This window comes from Panicum hallii, chromosome 3 (genome assembly GCF_002211085.1).
Source record: "Panicum hallii strain FIL2 chromosome 3, PHallii_v3.1, whole genome shotgun sequence".
NCBI classification, from domain to species: Eukaryota; Viridiplantae; Streptophyta; class Magnoliopsida; order Poales; family Poaceae; genus Panicum; species Panicum hallii.
Genome location: NC_038044.1, coordinates 63913500 through 63930770, shown reverse-complemented (window position 1 = coordinate 63930770; position 17271 = coordinate 63913500). Strand labels below are relative to the sequence as shown.

Genomic DNA, 17271 nt, shown 5'->3' with positions numbered 1-17271 from the left:
ATCCATATTGGAGTATTTGAATGGAATGTGGCCAGTTTCTAAGTTAATCAGATCAGTGGGGCATGGATCTCTCATGGGACCTAAGCAGATGAGCCCCGGTCTATCTTCCATTGGTACGGTGATTCGGTCTCTAACATTCTATACGCAAAGGAAAAAATTATCAAAAGATAAGGAATAAAAGGCGGAAAATACAGAGAGATGAACAATTGAAATTCCATACCGCGGGGATGTTGGTGAGAGAAGCCATTGGTGCGGATCAAATCTGGTTGTTGCTTTTTGGGGAGAAGTTCCGCTGCCGCCGAAGGTGCTAGGAGATTCGTCGGAGAGGATGATTTGCGAGGTGTTCGCCGGAAGAGGTTGGATCTATTCTTGAAGAGAGAGAGAGAGAGAGAGAGAGAGAGAGAGAGAGAGTACTCAGGAGCAGGCGGATGGCCGTGACGAAGAAGGGTTGCGGCGGATTGGCTCTTATAGTTTTTGGCACTCAGGGGGCAGGAATGGTATTTGAGGCACCACCCGCATGGGGGCAAGGGAAAGTTTGAACACTGTGCGCACATTTGTGGGGGCAGAAAGGGAGTCATGACTGAAAAAAGAATTTTGGAACAAATTATTTTATTTTAAAATTGGAGGGCATGTGTTGACACCATTTTTTGGCACGGGTGTGGTCAATGATAAAGAAAACGATGTAGCCGATGGAAGCTGGCCGATGTTGAAGCAGAGTTGGCCGATCGGCCGATGTGATGCCGCAGCCAATGGAGTAGAGTTGGCGTTGATAGTTCAATTATCATGAGTCTGAGTCTTGTATTAGTTGATTAGTTATAAAAAGATTATTTTCTTTTTAGTAAAGTTATTTTTATGTCGTAATCGACTAGGGTTTGTTGGCTAGCCTATAAATATTGGCCTGCGGGCTTATAATCAGGAACAATCATCCATACAACAACAAAACCCTTTTCTTATTTGTAAGCGACTTCGCCAAACCCTAATTTCGTAACTTTTTCTCTTTTTTAACGAGTTCTTCCAGTTCACAGGGCTACATCACTTCGGTCTTCGACTTGTTGGTAAGTTCTGTGTTTACCGAGCAGATTAGATCTTTGATTGACGGCGCATCGCTTCTTTCTCGATCTGTTTACTCACCAATTATCAATATTTGCTAGTCTTTGTTAGATTAACTTGTTTAATCTCGTTTAGCTTAGCTTTTATCACGGTTATCCAGCTTAGCTTAGATTCAAGTTATCTATCAGTTTTTACTGCAGTTTTTACTATTTCAATCTACTAGATTAAGTTTAGCCGATTAGATCTAGATCTAAGTGTTGCTCAAAGTATTATTGAGCTTGCTTTCTGAAATCGGCTGATTCTAGCCGATTGCTTGTTGGTTTGTATCGGATGTTTTGGCTGATACTCTCTGTTGAATGATTCGGAATACCAGCTAATACGTTTCGGTATTTGATTGTCTTATTCCTTATCAATTGCGGGTCAAATTAACTATCACGCTTAGTATCTACACGAAACTATTTTAAAAAAAATCTACGCTCGAGTAAAGCAAATCTCACGTATGGTCACGTGTGGCTACGTACAAAGCCGATAGCCGGTTTTTTGGTCAACACGGTGCATGCTTGGTCTTGATGGCCCGGACTCTCATGTACCGGCGCATCATGCCGATCACCCTCCTCCCAGCCACTTGCTCAGGTGGCTTCTCCGCCCCTACTGCAGCTGCCTCTGCAACGCCTTGGACAACAGCATCGGCGGCAGCAGGATCCTCTTCGTGGCCTCCGGTGGCGGCGTCCTTCTCCCCGTCGACGGCGGCCTCGTCTTCTATCAGCTCCTGCAGCGAGAAACGGCGAGAGCTATCTTGGCACTCCTGCTGCTGCTGTGCGTCACTCTCCTCGGTGGCTTCAGACTGTGCTGACATCTTGTGCGCCTCGGCATCTTCAGAGTGCGGCGATTGCAGGTGATCTGATAGGCATAGACACTGCGACGGCGCTGCATTCAGCCCGGAAACCTGAACTTGATGCTGAGGTTGTATCGACTGGAATCCCTCCATGGCATAATCTTCTGGATGGCAATGGGCAGCCAAGCTTGTTGGTCTCCTTGTCCTCCTTGACGTGGTAAGATCAAACCGCCGAGGCCTGGCCGCGTCGTGTAGCCCGCTTGTCATTGTCTGAACTTTGGACGACATGATCTGTGGGATTGCTTGATCTCTGGGATCAGGAGGCAAGAACTATATACAGGGCAGCAGATTGGTCCTGGATCGATGCTCTTGCGTGCACGTCTGAGGTCTCAAATCCTGCGGGCTCCGGATCGATCGAGGTCGGTGTTAAGTGGGATTGAAGTCTGCATGCATGGTACACGAAGAGAAGAGGATCAATCAATCAAGCTATCTGAATTTAATCTGAAATGCAGGTACACTCGCAGAGAAGAGCATTGCAATGCAAAGCACTTGTCAGGCTTTGGGGTAAAGTCGAAGGGATGATGGAGAAATCTCGTCCTGGCTGTGCAGCCTGAGAATCCGATCAAGAAACAGTACGATGTGAGAGTCCTTGACAGCTGCAGGCCTGCAGGGAAGATTTCTTCAATTTCTTCAGTGAGCGAAAAGAGAATGCGTCCGAGCACGCACAGTGAGAGGCTCATGGCTGAGCCGGACCACCCGGAGACGTCGCGGTGGAGAAGCAACGATGAGCAAGCTGCTCGGCATTTTGTCGCCGGGGACGGGAAGACCGGAGGCATCCGTCTGGTAGAGACGGTTGGAGGCTGAGCGGGGGGGCTACAGAGAGCGCCGTTGTCCCTGTAAGACGTCCGATCGCGGATGCGTGCCTCCGATTGAACAGGATAGGAGAAGGCCCTTGCACTAGTCGGTTTTTTCTTTTCGCGAGGCGGAGCACCGGCGATCGGCGGCGGCGGCGGCGGCGGCCAGGGACACTGGGACAGGGAGGGAGGACATGCTGCTCGAGCGATCGCTGGCGACGGCCAGATGCCCCAATCAGGGCAGGGCCCCTTCATCTCGAAGCCCGTCCGAGGTGAGGGCGCAATACATTCGCTTCTTTGCTTCGCCGTCACCCGTCAGGTTCCCCTTCTGCCAATGCTAACCTCGGGCGTTGCACGATCGATGATCTTTTAGAGCACACGTGTTTTAATCCGCATTCTTTCAGAATTCAGTTGGTGAAGGTTCTACTGAATCCTGAACAAACAACTGTAACTGTTCAGTCTGGTGATCACCCGATGCGTGTGATCAACTCGGTGGCTTAACAGGAACGCCTCCCGTCTGCAAGTGGACGCGCAAGAGTTGTCTGGTCAGAAACACGGCGACAAAATTGCTCAAGGCTGGGCCTGCGTTTTCATGTGGATCTGCTTACTCAGGGTGTCATTTTTTGTCGATGCAACTTGCAAGTGTGGGCCTTCAGGTCAAGAATTACTGCTCCTGTTCCTTGTCCATGCACGAGAATGGTTTGGCGGTGACTGCAGATCTCTGCTGCCCACACAGAAAATTTATCAGCTTAACTTTTTCTGGAACAAAGATTTTTTTTTATTAATCAGATGAAGGTACATGAAAGACCAGGCCGTTCCGTCAGAATCAGCTGTCCTGAAGATGACCCGACACTGTTCGTCAACATTTTGTGGTATATTGGCTGCCTGAGCAAAGATGGTGACAATGTTAGTATATGATGAAGGCTAGAGCCAGCAATCCAGCATCAGTTTTCTGAATATAAGGTGTCTCGTTTCATCACAACATTGGCAATTGCACTCAGGAGTTACTGTGCATACTACAGCGTGCCATGGCATTCTGCTAAACATATTCTCCTACAAGGCTGGGGGACAAGCGAGCATCAAGTGGATTGCAGCCAACATGGATGCCACTTATTGCCACAGGAATTAAAGCAGGATTTTCCTGACATGTTTTGCGATGGTCCTGAATGCTTTACCTTGGCTTTTGCAAGTCCCTGGAGCTGAATCAACCCCACAAATGCTTTACAAGATAAAGTTCAGGCTTTGCTGCGAAAGCTATGTGGTGCATTCTACAGTCTAGCAACTGCAATCCTAATCCTCTGATCCGCAGCCAAGAACAGAAGAAACAACCTGTCCTCATGGATTCCTCTTTTCACTCTGCTGATACAACATAAAATAAGGTACTGATCTCTTCCATCTTGAATGAATCCTGATTACTGCAGTAGGATAGGAGTATACTCTTGTCTCTACTAGCCTACTAGCTGCAAATACAACCATACATGAATAATTTAATCTGACAAAACAAATTAAAGAAACCACCAGTAAATGACAGAAAATGAGAATAAAGAGAGGATAACGAAATGTGATCATTCTATAGGGTGTTAGTGGGCCAGATGGGCTTAACTGTAAGGTTTACTCATGATGATTCTAGCTTGACCAAAACCTCTTCTTTCCCTTTCCCTTTCCCTTTCCCTTTGCTCTTGGGAAAGAAGATGAGATGAGACATATGTTCTGGTGCAGCTTGCTAGATTCTTATCAATAATTGAGACAACCACGGACCACACAACATTTTCTACGCGCTAGCTAATGTGATCGGTTCCCTCACGCCAAGTTAAGGGGCCGGCCGGCTATGGTCCATTGCTGCTAGCTTCAATAATGTTATCATCATAAACGAAAAATAATCATCTCATGGCCGGCTTAACAGACATCTATCATAAGGCTCTTTAATTTCGTTCTCTAGCTCATAGAAGTGGACACAATAATAAATTGACAACTGAAAAATCAATCAGGATTGGCTAATCAAGCTGTTTGCATGAGCTTTTCGATCCCTAACTGTATCCTGCGGTACTGGTTTTCTAGTTGGTGTGCTCGTTGTGATTGGTCGCGTACTGATATAGTGATTTCTTCACAAATGGTAGGCACTGTACTCTGTCCTTGAAAAGGCCCAAGGGCTCATCTTTTTTGCATTTTGGCCCATGCATGCATCTATTATAATACCTGTACGATAGATTGAGCTCCATGTATCCTATGAAGCTCACAATATATGATGAGCATATTTTTCACAAGGAAATAATCAATCCTCGGCCTCCAACCGCTAACTACCTACCTGTGCAAACTGCAAAGCAGTGATGCCCTTTGCATTCGGAACTAAGAACATGTCAGTAGTACAAGTGAGAGGTCACCATCCTGCAGTCCACGGTGCTACATATGCACTTGTTAATTAGTCACCAAGGCTGACGAGAACACAGTACTACTATAGTACTAGCTGCTGCTTATCCTGGAATAAAAGGTTGTTTGAGTTAAGCTCTGCTTATCCTAAAGTCATACACGCACAGCTTACAAAAGTATGAGCTCACACTTTTGATCCTGAAAATCATACACATGTGGCGTGCAGAATCACAACACAAACTTCCTTGAGATTATTATTCCAAATGTTTATGAAATTTATATGATCTGCTTAGGTAATCGTATATGACCGTAGGATCGAGGATTTGTCTGTCCACTTCTGATGCGTCCATGGTTAAGCATTAAAAGTATAGACATTTTAAAAAAGAGGGGGAGCCGTACGTGTTCATCAAGCACGGCAACATATGTGAACATTTATGTCTTTGATATGTTAAAATTAATTAAGATGACGCAGGGGCTGGCAACTGGTGCTAATCAAATGTATTGTGCAAGCTCATTGACATACTTTTGGTCAAAACCAAACCCTTCACACTTTGATTATACCAGTTCCTAGCAAAGTTGCAAAAAGAACATTACACCCATCATCGACAAATGGACAATATAAACTCTAGCTGGCTAGTATCCAAACAAATGCGAGGATGGTAGCATGACCAGGGCCTTGCCCAATAGATGCTCCATCTGGTTGTAGCATTGGACAATTCAGTACTAGTAACCTAATCATGCAAGAGATAATCACTATATCTAATTCATGGCCGGCTTTTGGTAATTCTTCTCAACTGCCTCCTTATAATCATATTCTGAATGTGTGGCTAGAGAAAGACATTCTTTACATTCTACCTAGAGAGAGATTTGATGCTGCCGTGCCCATTTCTCTGCTATAATCATACTCTGCTATGTCTGAATGTTTGCATGCTGGTGCCTGGCCTTGCTGAAGGCTGAACCTACACATGGCATGCCTGGACTCTGCGTGCCTACATAGCTAGCTAGGATTGTAGCTGGGGTACGTGTTCAGAGTAATCCGGACGGGCCCATTGATTGTCAATTGGGACCCGTGAACCAGTCAGCATCTCTGTATCAAGACGCCTTTTTTCTCTGCATTGTCTGCCAGTACCAGGTCTTGGAGGCACATGCTGCAATGCTAGTCAGATTGCAATGGATCATACTGTAGCTAGCTGCTGCAATTCCCTTCCCTACTCCTCCTACACCACGTTGGCTTCTTACATATAACAGAATGTTGCGATGAACAGAGCAAAGCTGCAAGGGTGCATTAGTGCATCTGCGTCCTCTTCTCTGATCATCTGAACTGACTTCTGGCAAAAGGTCTGGGAGCACATAAATATAACACCCAACATTTTCTGTTACCCTGCACTGCAGCACCCTGTTTCTGGTTTCTTGTTTCATTTTTTTTTGAAGTAACTGAAATATATAGCACGATTATGCACTGTTCTTCTGAGAGGTAAGTGGAACCTAATTATTAGGTTTCTATTTTAAAAAAACAGATCATACAATGGTTTCACAACAGGTGCTACAATTTATTAGACCAACTGAAACTGTGGTTTTTAAATGCCCATTGGACCCAACGCACCGGTTTCCAAAATGAAAAGGAAAATATCCAGTAGATCATAGCTGTATTTGGATGCTCTGATTACTTGATAGATACTCCTGGATTTATAGGTGAGTTGTACGTATGTCCTTGTCTAACATATGTCTTGGACAAAGAGTTTGCTGGTTTTGTTCTCAGAGCTTGAAAATGTTTGGTGACCAATTTCAAACAATCTAACGTAGAAATGGAGGTGAAAAATGTTTGGTGAGCAATTTCACGCATAGAAATGGAACTTTGGTAGGTGCCAAATGTGTGCAATAACCAAGAGACCAATTGCTCCACTCCAACCAAAAGGCTATGAAGGTTATTGATGATAGCACTAGCCACAGATAGATAGATGACAGATAGCATAGACTCATAGACAGATGGCCAGGCAGGCAGACTATAGGCTAATGGATTATGGATGGGGCAACTGGCAAGGCAAACTTGTTGAGCAGTAAAGGCTGACAGGGCAGAACAACAGTGGCACCATATCCTCCTTTGTGTATTATGCACACCACTGTACTTGCCTAGGTTCCTGCCTTCCTGGCTCTGCACAAAGAGGGAAGCTTTGACCAATGTAAAAATGCAAAGCGCCTAGGGTTGGGTTCCTCCTCGTCCTTTGCAAGGCAGTGCTAGTGTACTGCAGCTATGCAGGGCAGCAGCCTTGTGAGCTGAGTGTAATGGCACGCATGTTCTACAATCTCATCTTAGTGACATGCTTAGACTACAATGTTTTTATTACAAATAAATGCAAGGAAATTGATCGATTAATATTATGTTTATTTTAAGTTACCAAACTACTCTAGTGCATGAAATGCAATAAATAACGTGATGTGCTTTGTTCGGGAAAAAAAAAAAGGATGATAGAGATCGATCGAGAGGGATGTCTTGAACTCGGTCATGGGTCATGCATTGCATCTGCATTCCTAGGGCTTATGGCTGACTGATGAGTGTGGTATGAACAAGGATAGCTCTGCCTGCTACTGTCGGCTTGATGGTTCAGTCATTTGCATGCATTCGTTTACATGCATCATATCTATCACCGTCGGTGCAACGGAAAAGCTGGCTGTTTGTCTAATAAGCCTAAGAGTTGCCGGAACTTGTCATCTTGGTCTCTATCCGGAGGCAACAACTTTTCCACGTATTTTTTTTGTGCCAAAAAATGATGGCTGCCGACCGACAGAGACGCCGAATTGTTAGGTCCATTTCGTCCATGATTATTGACATGTACACGCACCATGATATGTACTGCTTTCTAGCAGCTGTTCTAACACATGAAAACTTGCCAGCTTATGGATATATATACAGATGGACGGACGGAATGTAGCTGGCGCCAATCATGAGTCATCAAAAAGGTCCTTCATCTGGCCGGCTTCATGCTTCCATCTCCCTTTCACAAATATTTTTAAGGTGAACAAAGTAGATGGTGACAATGTCTAAGTATAGCGATTCGCTTTTCACAAAGCTAAAAACAATTATTCTTTTAAAAAAAATAAAAACAATTATTCTAATGTCAAATATTTTTTATCAAGTACAAATACAGTTCATTTATGCTAGATGGCAAAAGTACGTTGATAAAAATGATTGATAGACGAGGGCCCTGTCAATTATAATTTTTTAAAAGGAAATCAAACTAATTAGCTGCAGTATGCATGGATCATTATTTGTTCACCTCTAGGTAATCCTTTTATGGAATATAGAAGAATGAAGGTGCAGCAAGTTGAAATTGGTGCCACGGGAAAGGATGCAACAAGTTTTGATGACGCTTCTTTAAAATTCATTATATCCCACACCTCTAGGTAATCCATTTTAAGTGTTTGACACAGTCTAAGATTCCTAATTGCTCTCTGCTATTCAAGAGTGGATATACCCTCACCTAGAGCTGCATGCCAAGCTGAATTAAACAACACAAATAATAGTTCCATGGAAAGAAATTTTCCTTGTAATTAATAGCAAGCAAATAAAGAAGTGGATCTTGCTTGTGTGGCCCAAACACTAAGGCATTTGTTTAATCAGCATTTGACAAGACTTGTTTGTCCAGGTGTGCCCTAAAATAAGAGCACAATCAGTGCATTCTTTAGAGCCTTCTGATCCTCCGGCCTACAAGCCACTATATTTTAGTGACAATATATAACTGCTGGTAGTTTGGATGATGACATGGTTAAGATGGCCAAAAATATTTAATACCACCGTGATGGTGATCCATTTGGTTGAGTCAATTTAAGTTAATCTTATGTGGACTTTGGATTTTACCGCGACGTTTTTAATATCAATTTGTCTATGCCGTGTGTTGCACATCACTGGAGCCATTCACAAACTTACACACTATGAATCAATCAAGATATTTGTATGAAGCTTTACACGCGCATGAATGTTTTCTCTTCTCTTCACACACTAGGGAAGAACTTACTTGCTTGTGCAGATTAAAACTTTATAGCAGCTAGATACAAAGGTGAAAAAAATATGATACTATATGTGCTAACCCTGGATAAGAAATTAAAGAAAGCATATCCACAACAATTAAATTATTCATGTATAGGTTTTGTGATTCTTAACTCGTGCAGATCTGTCTGAGGCATAGAACAAGATTTGCTTCGCACATGGAAACCAAACCAACAAGCAGGTCCAGATCAGCTGGTAAGTTTGTAGTAATTTAATCGTTGATTACGGAGACTAACAATAGTACTAAAAGCTGACAAGGTTGATTTGTCCGGTAAGCGGCGGACACGTGGCACGCCCGGGACACCTAATTCAAAGAGAAGCTTCTGTGATTGAAAGCAATCAAAGAGGAAGACGCACATAATATAGCAACAAATACAAATGCGCTAGGAAAAAATAAATGGTTGAGGGAGGAAGGCTGAGTAAGCAAGCAGGAACAGATCAAGAGCCCCCACACTAAATTCAAGGACCATGACAGCAACTCCTACTCGCCTACCATTGTCATTGTGTGGTGTGGCTAATAATAATAATAATAATAATAGTAATAGTAATAATAATTGATCACCACACGTCACCACGATATCAGCAACAGCTTAGTAGCTAATAATCAAGGAGCTGTATAATGTGTTCGTGCAAATTTACAGAATTGAAAATTTTGAGGCCCCCAATATATTTTGCACCTAATTAGTTGATTGATATATAAATCCAGCTGTCAGCGAAATTTCACAACCTTCCATTCTTCGACAACTGGATTCTATCGCTGTATCTTATGATCCGAGGGAATTTATTTTCATCTACTTTATAATTTACCACGGTTGGAAATTGATTGACAGTTTCATGGATGTCCTCGGCTATATATATCAGAAGTAGCCAATAGTTACACCAAAGGAGGAGAGCTCACCGAGGTAGCCAAAGAACAAATTATCGATCAGAATAATCATGCCGATAAATTTATCTTAAGCCCACTCATTTGAATAAGATATCAACTGTGGATGGTGGCTGAACTTGGCTGCAACTTGCAAGACGGCTGCTGGATTTCCCTGAAAAACAAAACAACCAATCCAAGTGTTTCTCTTGCATAACAAGGCGTCATATAAAATTTGTCATCCAGCAGATTGCGTATTATTCGGTTACTATCTTAATTATTCTGTTTACACTTTTTTATATTTTCTAGTATATATACTACAAAACTTCATCCTGACAAGTAACAAGACCAAAGAAACAATAACGATGTAAACATGAGCTCTGGTTGCTCGCGTGATATTTTTGTTTGTTTGTTTGTTTTTGAAGTTCTTCATGATCTGATCGCTCTGGTGATGGTTGGGTAACTAAGAAACATTTACAGTAACTCAAAAATAATAATTCCTGTACGAAATTTTTTACTGCTCCTCTTAACCAGATATTTTGATTGAATTGTCATGTTTAAAATATGCTACATATCCTCGTCACAAAGAAGCAAGCTAAAAGGTGAAAAGAGGTTAATTAGTGGGTGGTTACAGGAAAGTAAAAAAGATGGGAAGTAGATGGTAGAAGTAGCCGGTAGGATAAAAAGGAAGGCATGCACTCACTAGAGGTAGGGAGGTAGGGTTGATAGATGGATTTGTAATTTAAAATCTAAGACAAGGCTGGCTGGATTGTTTTTATATTAGGTCCACCCACTGGTTGTTAGGGAGATGAGATGAGGAGCATCCATCCATCCATCTGACAATCCAAACCACAGCACCCACTCCCAACCTCAATGTGTGCACAGCAAGCCCTTCCCAATGCAACCTTTGATTTGAAGAGAGGTTACCAAGTTAACCACCTTTAGTGAGAGTACTTAATTATTAGCGTTATCCCTGTCCTGGTTCACCCGATGCCTCGGGATTATGTCCAAGTTACGGTTCAGGTGTACTAAGGTCATTAAATACAGGTATGGCTGCTAAGATGTTTGATCACAGGGTGAAAAAGTGCTAGTACTTCACATATGTGAGTCAGCACAAAGGTAAATTGGTGAAATTATGTAACAGTTATGGATGGAATTACAAGGTGTCCTTCCACACATCAATTTTTTGGTATACTCTACTAACTATTTATTCAAGAATATATAGACTCCAGCACGCAATTGCGGAATATGTTAGATTTCATGCTAGGGTATGATACTTTTTTTTTCTTGTGAAATATTTTAATTTACCCCTTTGCTTATGCAAAATTTGCCTAAATCTATTCATGGTCACTGCAGTTGCTGGGGTGTTGCCACATGCTAATTACAAGTAAGCTCCAATTCAACATTGCTTCAATATTGTGCAGCTAACAAGCCAGCTCTGCAATTTGGTGCAGAGGAAATGAGGAGGTTTGGTTTGGTTTGGTTTGGTTTGGTTGGTGGACCCGTGCCATCACGTAAGCTCGTGGACCACATGAACCACCCAATGACTAGGCAATGACCCAAGCAAAGGAGAGGAAGAGGAGAGGGGTGGGCCCCACCACTAATTGTTTTGGGGTTCTCTCATTGGGGCGTTGATGTCACACGTGATAAATCCCCTTGCCTCCATGCCTTTGTCCTCAAATGGTCTCATGATTCTGCGTATCTCGCCCATCAGCTAGCTGGCATCAAACCCAACCCCCAAAAGCCAGATGCACTAGCAATGCCATCAACAACAGGTTTTCATCTGAATAAAGCCTGAAGTTTTACTGCATAATAACACAATTCCAAATCCAGTTTTAATCTAGTTTTTTTTAAAGGAGTTTTAATCTAGTTGACAGCACAAGAGAGATGCCTAGGCTTTGTCGTAAAGAAACAACTCGGCAACGGCAAGTAGCCGCCGAACGAAGGCTCCTACTCCTGAGGTGGTTACACCAGCAAATAAGTCCAAGCTGCAAACAGTAGGAAGGGGAAGAGGTTAGTTAAAGCCAGTATAATCCTGCTCAGCCCAAAAACAACCAATTAATGAATAAAAGGAGGAAAAACAATTTCTTTTTGAGGCACACATTATTCCATATTTGGTGGTGCTGTTAGTGGGTGGTGCGAGCTCAGCTTCTTCTCCCTTTTTTATTTGGGAATGGGGGCAGCGAAGAGGAGGGAGGGAGAAGCTGCCTCAGACGAGCTCAGAGCTATAGCAGCAGAGGGAGAGAGGGAGGGAGACTAGAGACAGAAGGGAGCTCCTTTTTCTTTCTGGAATTGTTATTTTAATCCTGGGATCTGATTTTGTCCCCATATTGGGAGGATTGATTATCTTTCTCATCTCTCCCCTTCTCTTCTCTTCTCCTCCCCTCCCCACTCAGCCTCAAGAAGATCAGCTTTGCTGTGGAGGCAATCCCTGCCTGCCTTGTTGCCTGCTCCTGCTTTGCTCCCCATGAGAGGAGCACAACCCGCGCTCAGGTCATCTTCCCTCCCATTTTCTTATTGCCTCTCCCTTATTGTACCATCTGCAGCTCATCCTTGCTGCTGCTGCTGCAAAGAATTGGTCCCTGCATGTTTGTGTAGCTCTTCTTTGCTCGCTTCGGTTGGCCGATGAAAACTTCTGAATTCTGGTGCTATTGCTGTTCTTCGGTTCCCCGGCTGCTCTTGCTTTCTTGGGTTAGTAGAGTTGGTAGGGTGTGTTGCTGTTTATTCTCTCTGAATTTGGAAAACAAAATCGAGCTCCTTTCGTTGTTTGCCGATTTCGGTTGGATACGGATGATAAGCTGCTGTTGGGTTTTCTTGTAGAAGAGAGAGCTCCCAAAGAGAAAAGTTGTTCCTTTTTGACCTTGAGGTGACATGTGCTCACCAAAGTTCTTCCCTTTTCTTGCTCTACTAACTGATGCTTGCGAACCTCGCCTCTTTTATTTGATTCACAACTCAAAGATTGGTTTCTCCGAATTCTGTGTTTCAGCCTCTTTTCGAACTGGCAAACAACTCATTTGTTGAGTATCTTGGCTATTATTTTGATCTTGTTTATCATTGGAATTGGATTTGTGACTGAATTCTACAAGTTTTCTCTTTCTTCTTTCGACGCTTGCATGAAAGCCAAGCTCTGTTCCTTTTATTCCTACCCCCTTTGTGGTTCGAATTACTGCACCACAAGTGGCTTTCCTGCCAACAAAATCTTACGTATTTTCATCGGAATTAACTGCTTCATTTATTCTGTACTACCCAGCCTGTAGCATCAAAGCTTTTGTCTTGGGAGTTTTCTCTTGGTTTCACCTCTTTTATGTCGTAAATATTAGTCTCTACCATGATTTTCCCACCCTAATTGGGTCTAGGAGGCTAAGCAGTTTGTATCTCTTCTTCCAGATTGATCAAACTCTGTACGTATTGGTGGTACGCCTGTGAAGCATCTTTGAGGACTCTCAGTTTGGTTGAACAAGGTACTACTGAAAATTGACCAGTACTCTCTCAAGAGTCAGTTGTCCAAACTCTGACAAATTATTCACTCAATTCTATTTTTCTTAATGGATATTGTGATTTCCATAGAGACAGGGTTATATCCAGCCGTATTTTGAAAAATATTGGTCCAATTATTCGATTTTGGTTTCTTATGATGCACAATTGGTCATCTTGGTATAACAAATGGAATTCGTAAGCATATATTCTTGTTTATCATGATAACGGAGGCTGCGCACAAAGCAGAATACTTTCTTGATCCAATCTAAAAGTGAAGAGGACCACCTGTCCCTCCAGCCTGCCAATTGGCATGTTGCATTTTCTGTTCGTATTATCCCACTTCTCTAACAAATCCGCATGAGCTTCAATTTGATATCGCACTTGTCACTTGCCTCAAGTTTTTCTGCTGTCCCAGGAGAATACCTTGTTTTATTAAACCTTTAGTGTGCAAAGTTTCTGTTGAAGTCATTTCCATTTCATTGAGCTGCACTGCTAACACTTGCTGTTCTACTTCATGAAATTTTTGTGTTGTTTGGTACTGCAGTAAAGAATAAACCTATATCAATCTTGAATATTATTGAAGCTTCTTATCTGACCCACATCTCGTCACTCGAATTGCAGGCGAGCTATAAGTGAAAGGTTTGGGTCTTCTGCTAAAACTTGATTCATCAGTCAATATCCGAGGTGCTTATACACGTATCTCTTGGAGTGATCTTGATCAGTTAGTAGCCAAAACTGTATGATGGCTACTTATTACTCGAGCCCGGGTAGTGAAAGGGACTCGCAGAACATGTACTCAAGAGACCCGGGCAATGCATCCTATCCTATGCCATCAGCTCTAGGGAACTTGCTTTATCTGAACAATTCTACTTCCGGACCATACACGGAATTTAGTGGTATTCTGCAGTCTCAGCAGAATTGCATGGAGATGCCTGACCCTGGCCATCCTTCAGTCATGTCCCATGACTCATCAGCAAGGGAGTCTGACATGCTTGGTTCCCACCAGGGGCAGCGCTCTTTCGGTCCAGTCAAAGATATGAAAAACGAGATGTTGATGCATATGTTGGATGGATCACAAAGTAGCACTGCTGATCTCATCCATGATGATGCCCACAATGGTGCACAGCTTGATTTTGGTGTTCTGAACAACCACAGTTCATCGAACATTCCCTCAGTGCAAGGCCAAGGTTTATCTCTGAGCCTCAACACACAAATCCTGGCACCTTCCTTACCATACTGGTCTGTCAAACCAGATATGTTGTCACCACACTCTTACCATGACAGTCTTCGAGTTGATGACATCCGAATGAAGAGTATGCAGTCTGAGGCCTCACGTGCGATCCGAAACTCCAGGTATCTGAAGGCGGCACAAGAACTGCTCGATGAGGTTGTGAACGTATGGAAGAATATTAAGCAGAAAGCTCAGAAAGAACAAGTCGAAGCTGGAAAGACAGATGGCAAGGATACCGAGGGAGGGCTGAAAAGTGAGGGCGTCTCCTCTAATGCACAGGAGTCTGCTGCCAATGCAGCACCTGAGCTTTCTACTGCTGAGAAGCAAGAACTTCAGAACAAGATGGCAAAGCTGATGGCTATGTTGGATGAGGTGGGTGACACTGTCTGTCTACTATCATGCACTTTTCTTCTGAAATAAAAATCCAACAACCAACATCAATTCTTTTTTTTCTATACAATTATTGTACAAAGATCTGTATCCAAACGATTAGGTTGAGTTATAACATAGTGTTTAATAGCTTACTGAGATTAGAAAATCGTAAGGTTTTGGACACTGTTTATTTAATGCTGAGTGAATATATTTCAGGTGGACCGGAAATACAAGCACTACTACCACCAAATGCAAAGTGTGGTTTCCTCTTTTGATGTGGTAGCTGGGCCTGGAGCTGCCAAACCTTACACTGCAGTTGCCCTCCAGACAATCTCACGACACTTCCGGTGCCTGAAGGATGCTATCAATGATCAGATCAACGTCATCAGAAAGAAGCTTGGAGAGGAGGAAAATTCATCCGGCAAGGAGGGCAAATTAACTCGTCTCCGGTACATTGATCAACAGCTAAGGCAACAACGAGCTTTCCAACAGTATGGCATGATTCCACAAAATGCCTGGAGGCCACAGAGAGGGCTTCCTGAAAACTCTGTTACCATTCTTCGTGCTTGGCTCTTTGAGCATTTCCTTCACCCGTAAGCTGCTTCTCCTGTGGTGTTTTATCCAATATTCCTTTTGTTCCTTTTTCTTTCTTGTTCCTCATTTGTCATGACATTGTTTTGCAGGTACCCTAAAGATTCTGAAAAGCTGATGCTAGCTAGGCAAACAGGCTTGACAAGGAGTCAGGTAATGTTTCTTATTCATTTTTTCCTGATCCATGTCTTAAGTTCCAGCAGCTGATATGGTTATGCTGATTGCTGCGCCTCAAACCTGTATAGAAATGGCAGAGGCGGTTCAGCATAATTGTTATTCTTGCTCCTAACGTTATTTGTGTTAATTCAAGAGTTCTATCCTTTGACTATACTTTCATGCCTTTCCAGATTTCAAATTGGTTCATAAATGCCCGTGTTCGCCTTTGGAAACCAATGATTGAGGACATGTACAAGGAAGAGATTGGAGATATTGAGCAAGACTCCAACTCTTCCTCCGACAATGTGTCAAGAAGCAAGGGCAAAATGGCATCTTCTGAAGACAAGGAGGACCTGAAAAGTTCTACACCTCGGGTTTGTGAAAGCAGCCAGCTGAGCGAGTCGAGAGCCAGCATAGGGACTATGAACGTTGGTGTAGCACCTGTTGGATTCCAGAACGAGTCCAACCCTGACGACAGCTTCATGAACCTGATGCTGAAGGACCAAAGATCAAACGAAGCAGATGGTGGCCTCCTCCTCCACAACGCTGTTGCACATCATCAAGATGAGAACGCCCGGTTCATGGCCTACCACTTGGCAGAGCTTGGGAGATATGGAAATGGCAACGTATCACTGACACTTGGCTTGCAGCACTCCAGCAGCAGCCTCTCGGTTCCTAATGCCCAGCAGAGCTTTGCTGGTGTGGGAGACGATGACATCTACAATGCTACCGCTCCTCTCGGTGTGAGTGTCGCGTCTTCAGACTATGAATCAATGAACCAGATGGATCAACGGCAAAGGTTCGAGCAATCACCTCTTCTGCATGATTTTGTGGCCTGAATGCTCATAGTTCAGAAGATTTGTAACACCTAGCTTGGCTGGGTGAATAACATATGCCTAAAAGGAGCATTGGGTTGTAGCCTGTAGTTTCAATTCAATACAGATTGGAGGTATAGCAGGAAATGTAATATAGTGTAGGTGGTGGGGGTGATAGGGTAAAAAAGGATCTTGTAAAGATGAAAACACAATATACTATACGTGTAAAAGCTTGTGATTTGAGCAGCATATTGTAAAGTAATGGTTACTTAGGTTCCAGGAATTGGTAATATGATGTGTACTTGCTGCTGCTGTTATTCTTTGTTTTACTCTTTATTATCAAGCAATGCATTTGAAAATTCAAATGGGATTTAGTCAATATAGACTAGTACTCAAAATTTGAAAACGTTTCTGCGAGTTTTTATCACTTTAGCCAACCACTTCATCATCCACTTCCATACCACTACACCTTCGTTTCAGTTCGCTCCACGTACAAGTGCATTCCATTTTTTTTTTTGAGGGCACAAGTGCCTTTCCGTTTGAACACACAGCAAGAAGCCGCCTCCGCTGCTAGTCGCCGACGACAGGCTGCCACGCACCCAGCAACTGAAACTCC

The 17271-nt window shown here is 43.2% G+C and overlaps 2 protein-coding genes and 1 long non-coding RNA gene across 4 annotated transcripts; 2 read left to right on the top strand and 1 right to left on the bottom strand.

Moving 5' to 3' along the window:
- Nucleotides 1-1550: 1550 nt before the first annotated feature.
- On the bottom strand, nucleotides 1551-4111 carry LOC112884632. Of its 2 annotated transcripts, none has more exons than XM_025950086.1 (2): nucleotides 2612-4111; nucleotides 1551-2549 (listed from the first exon to the last, which is right to left on the bottom strand). In XM_025950086.1, exon 2 carries the CDS (start codon nucleotides 2171-2173, stop codon nucleotides 1595-1597), a length of 579 nt encoding a protein of 192 aa, XP_025805871.1. In that variant the 5' UTR covers nucleotides 2174-2549; nucleotides 2612-4111; the 3' UTR covers nucleotides 1551-1594. The 2 variants fall into 2 exon arrangements, with proteins under 2 accessions (XP_025805871.1, XP_025805872.1); XM_025950087.1 differs by having other exon boundaries at nucleotides 1551-2495.
- LOC112884633 lies at nucleotides 3999-11156 on the top strand. Its single transcript, XR_003227141.1, has 4 exons — nucleotides 3999-4118; nucleotides 7999-8119; nucleotides 8388-8508; nucleotides 9274-11156. It is a non-coding gene; the product is annotated as an uncharacterized LOC112884633 (long non-coding RNA).
- A 909-nt stretch (nucleotides 11157-12065) lies between these two features.
- Nucleotides 12066-16972, top strand: LOC112884631 (BEL1-like homeodomain protein 7). The gene is made up of 6 exons (XM_025950085.1): nucleotides 12066-12506; nucleotides 13401-13474; nucleotides 14112-15093; nucleotides 15310-15686; nucleotides 15777-15837; nucleotides 16032-16972. Exons 3-6 carry the CDS (start codon nucleotides 14230-14232, stop codon nucleotides 16677-16679), a joined length of 1950 nt encoding a protein of 649 aa, XP_025805870.1. The 5' UTR covers nucleotides 12066-12506; nucleotides 13401-13474; nucleotides 14112-14229; the 3' UTR covers nucleotides 16680-16972.
- Nucleotides 16973-17271: the final 299 nt, after the last annotated feature.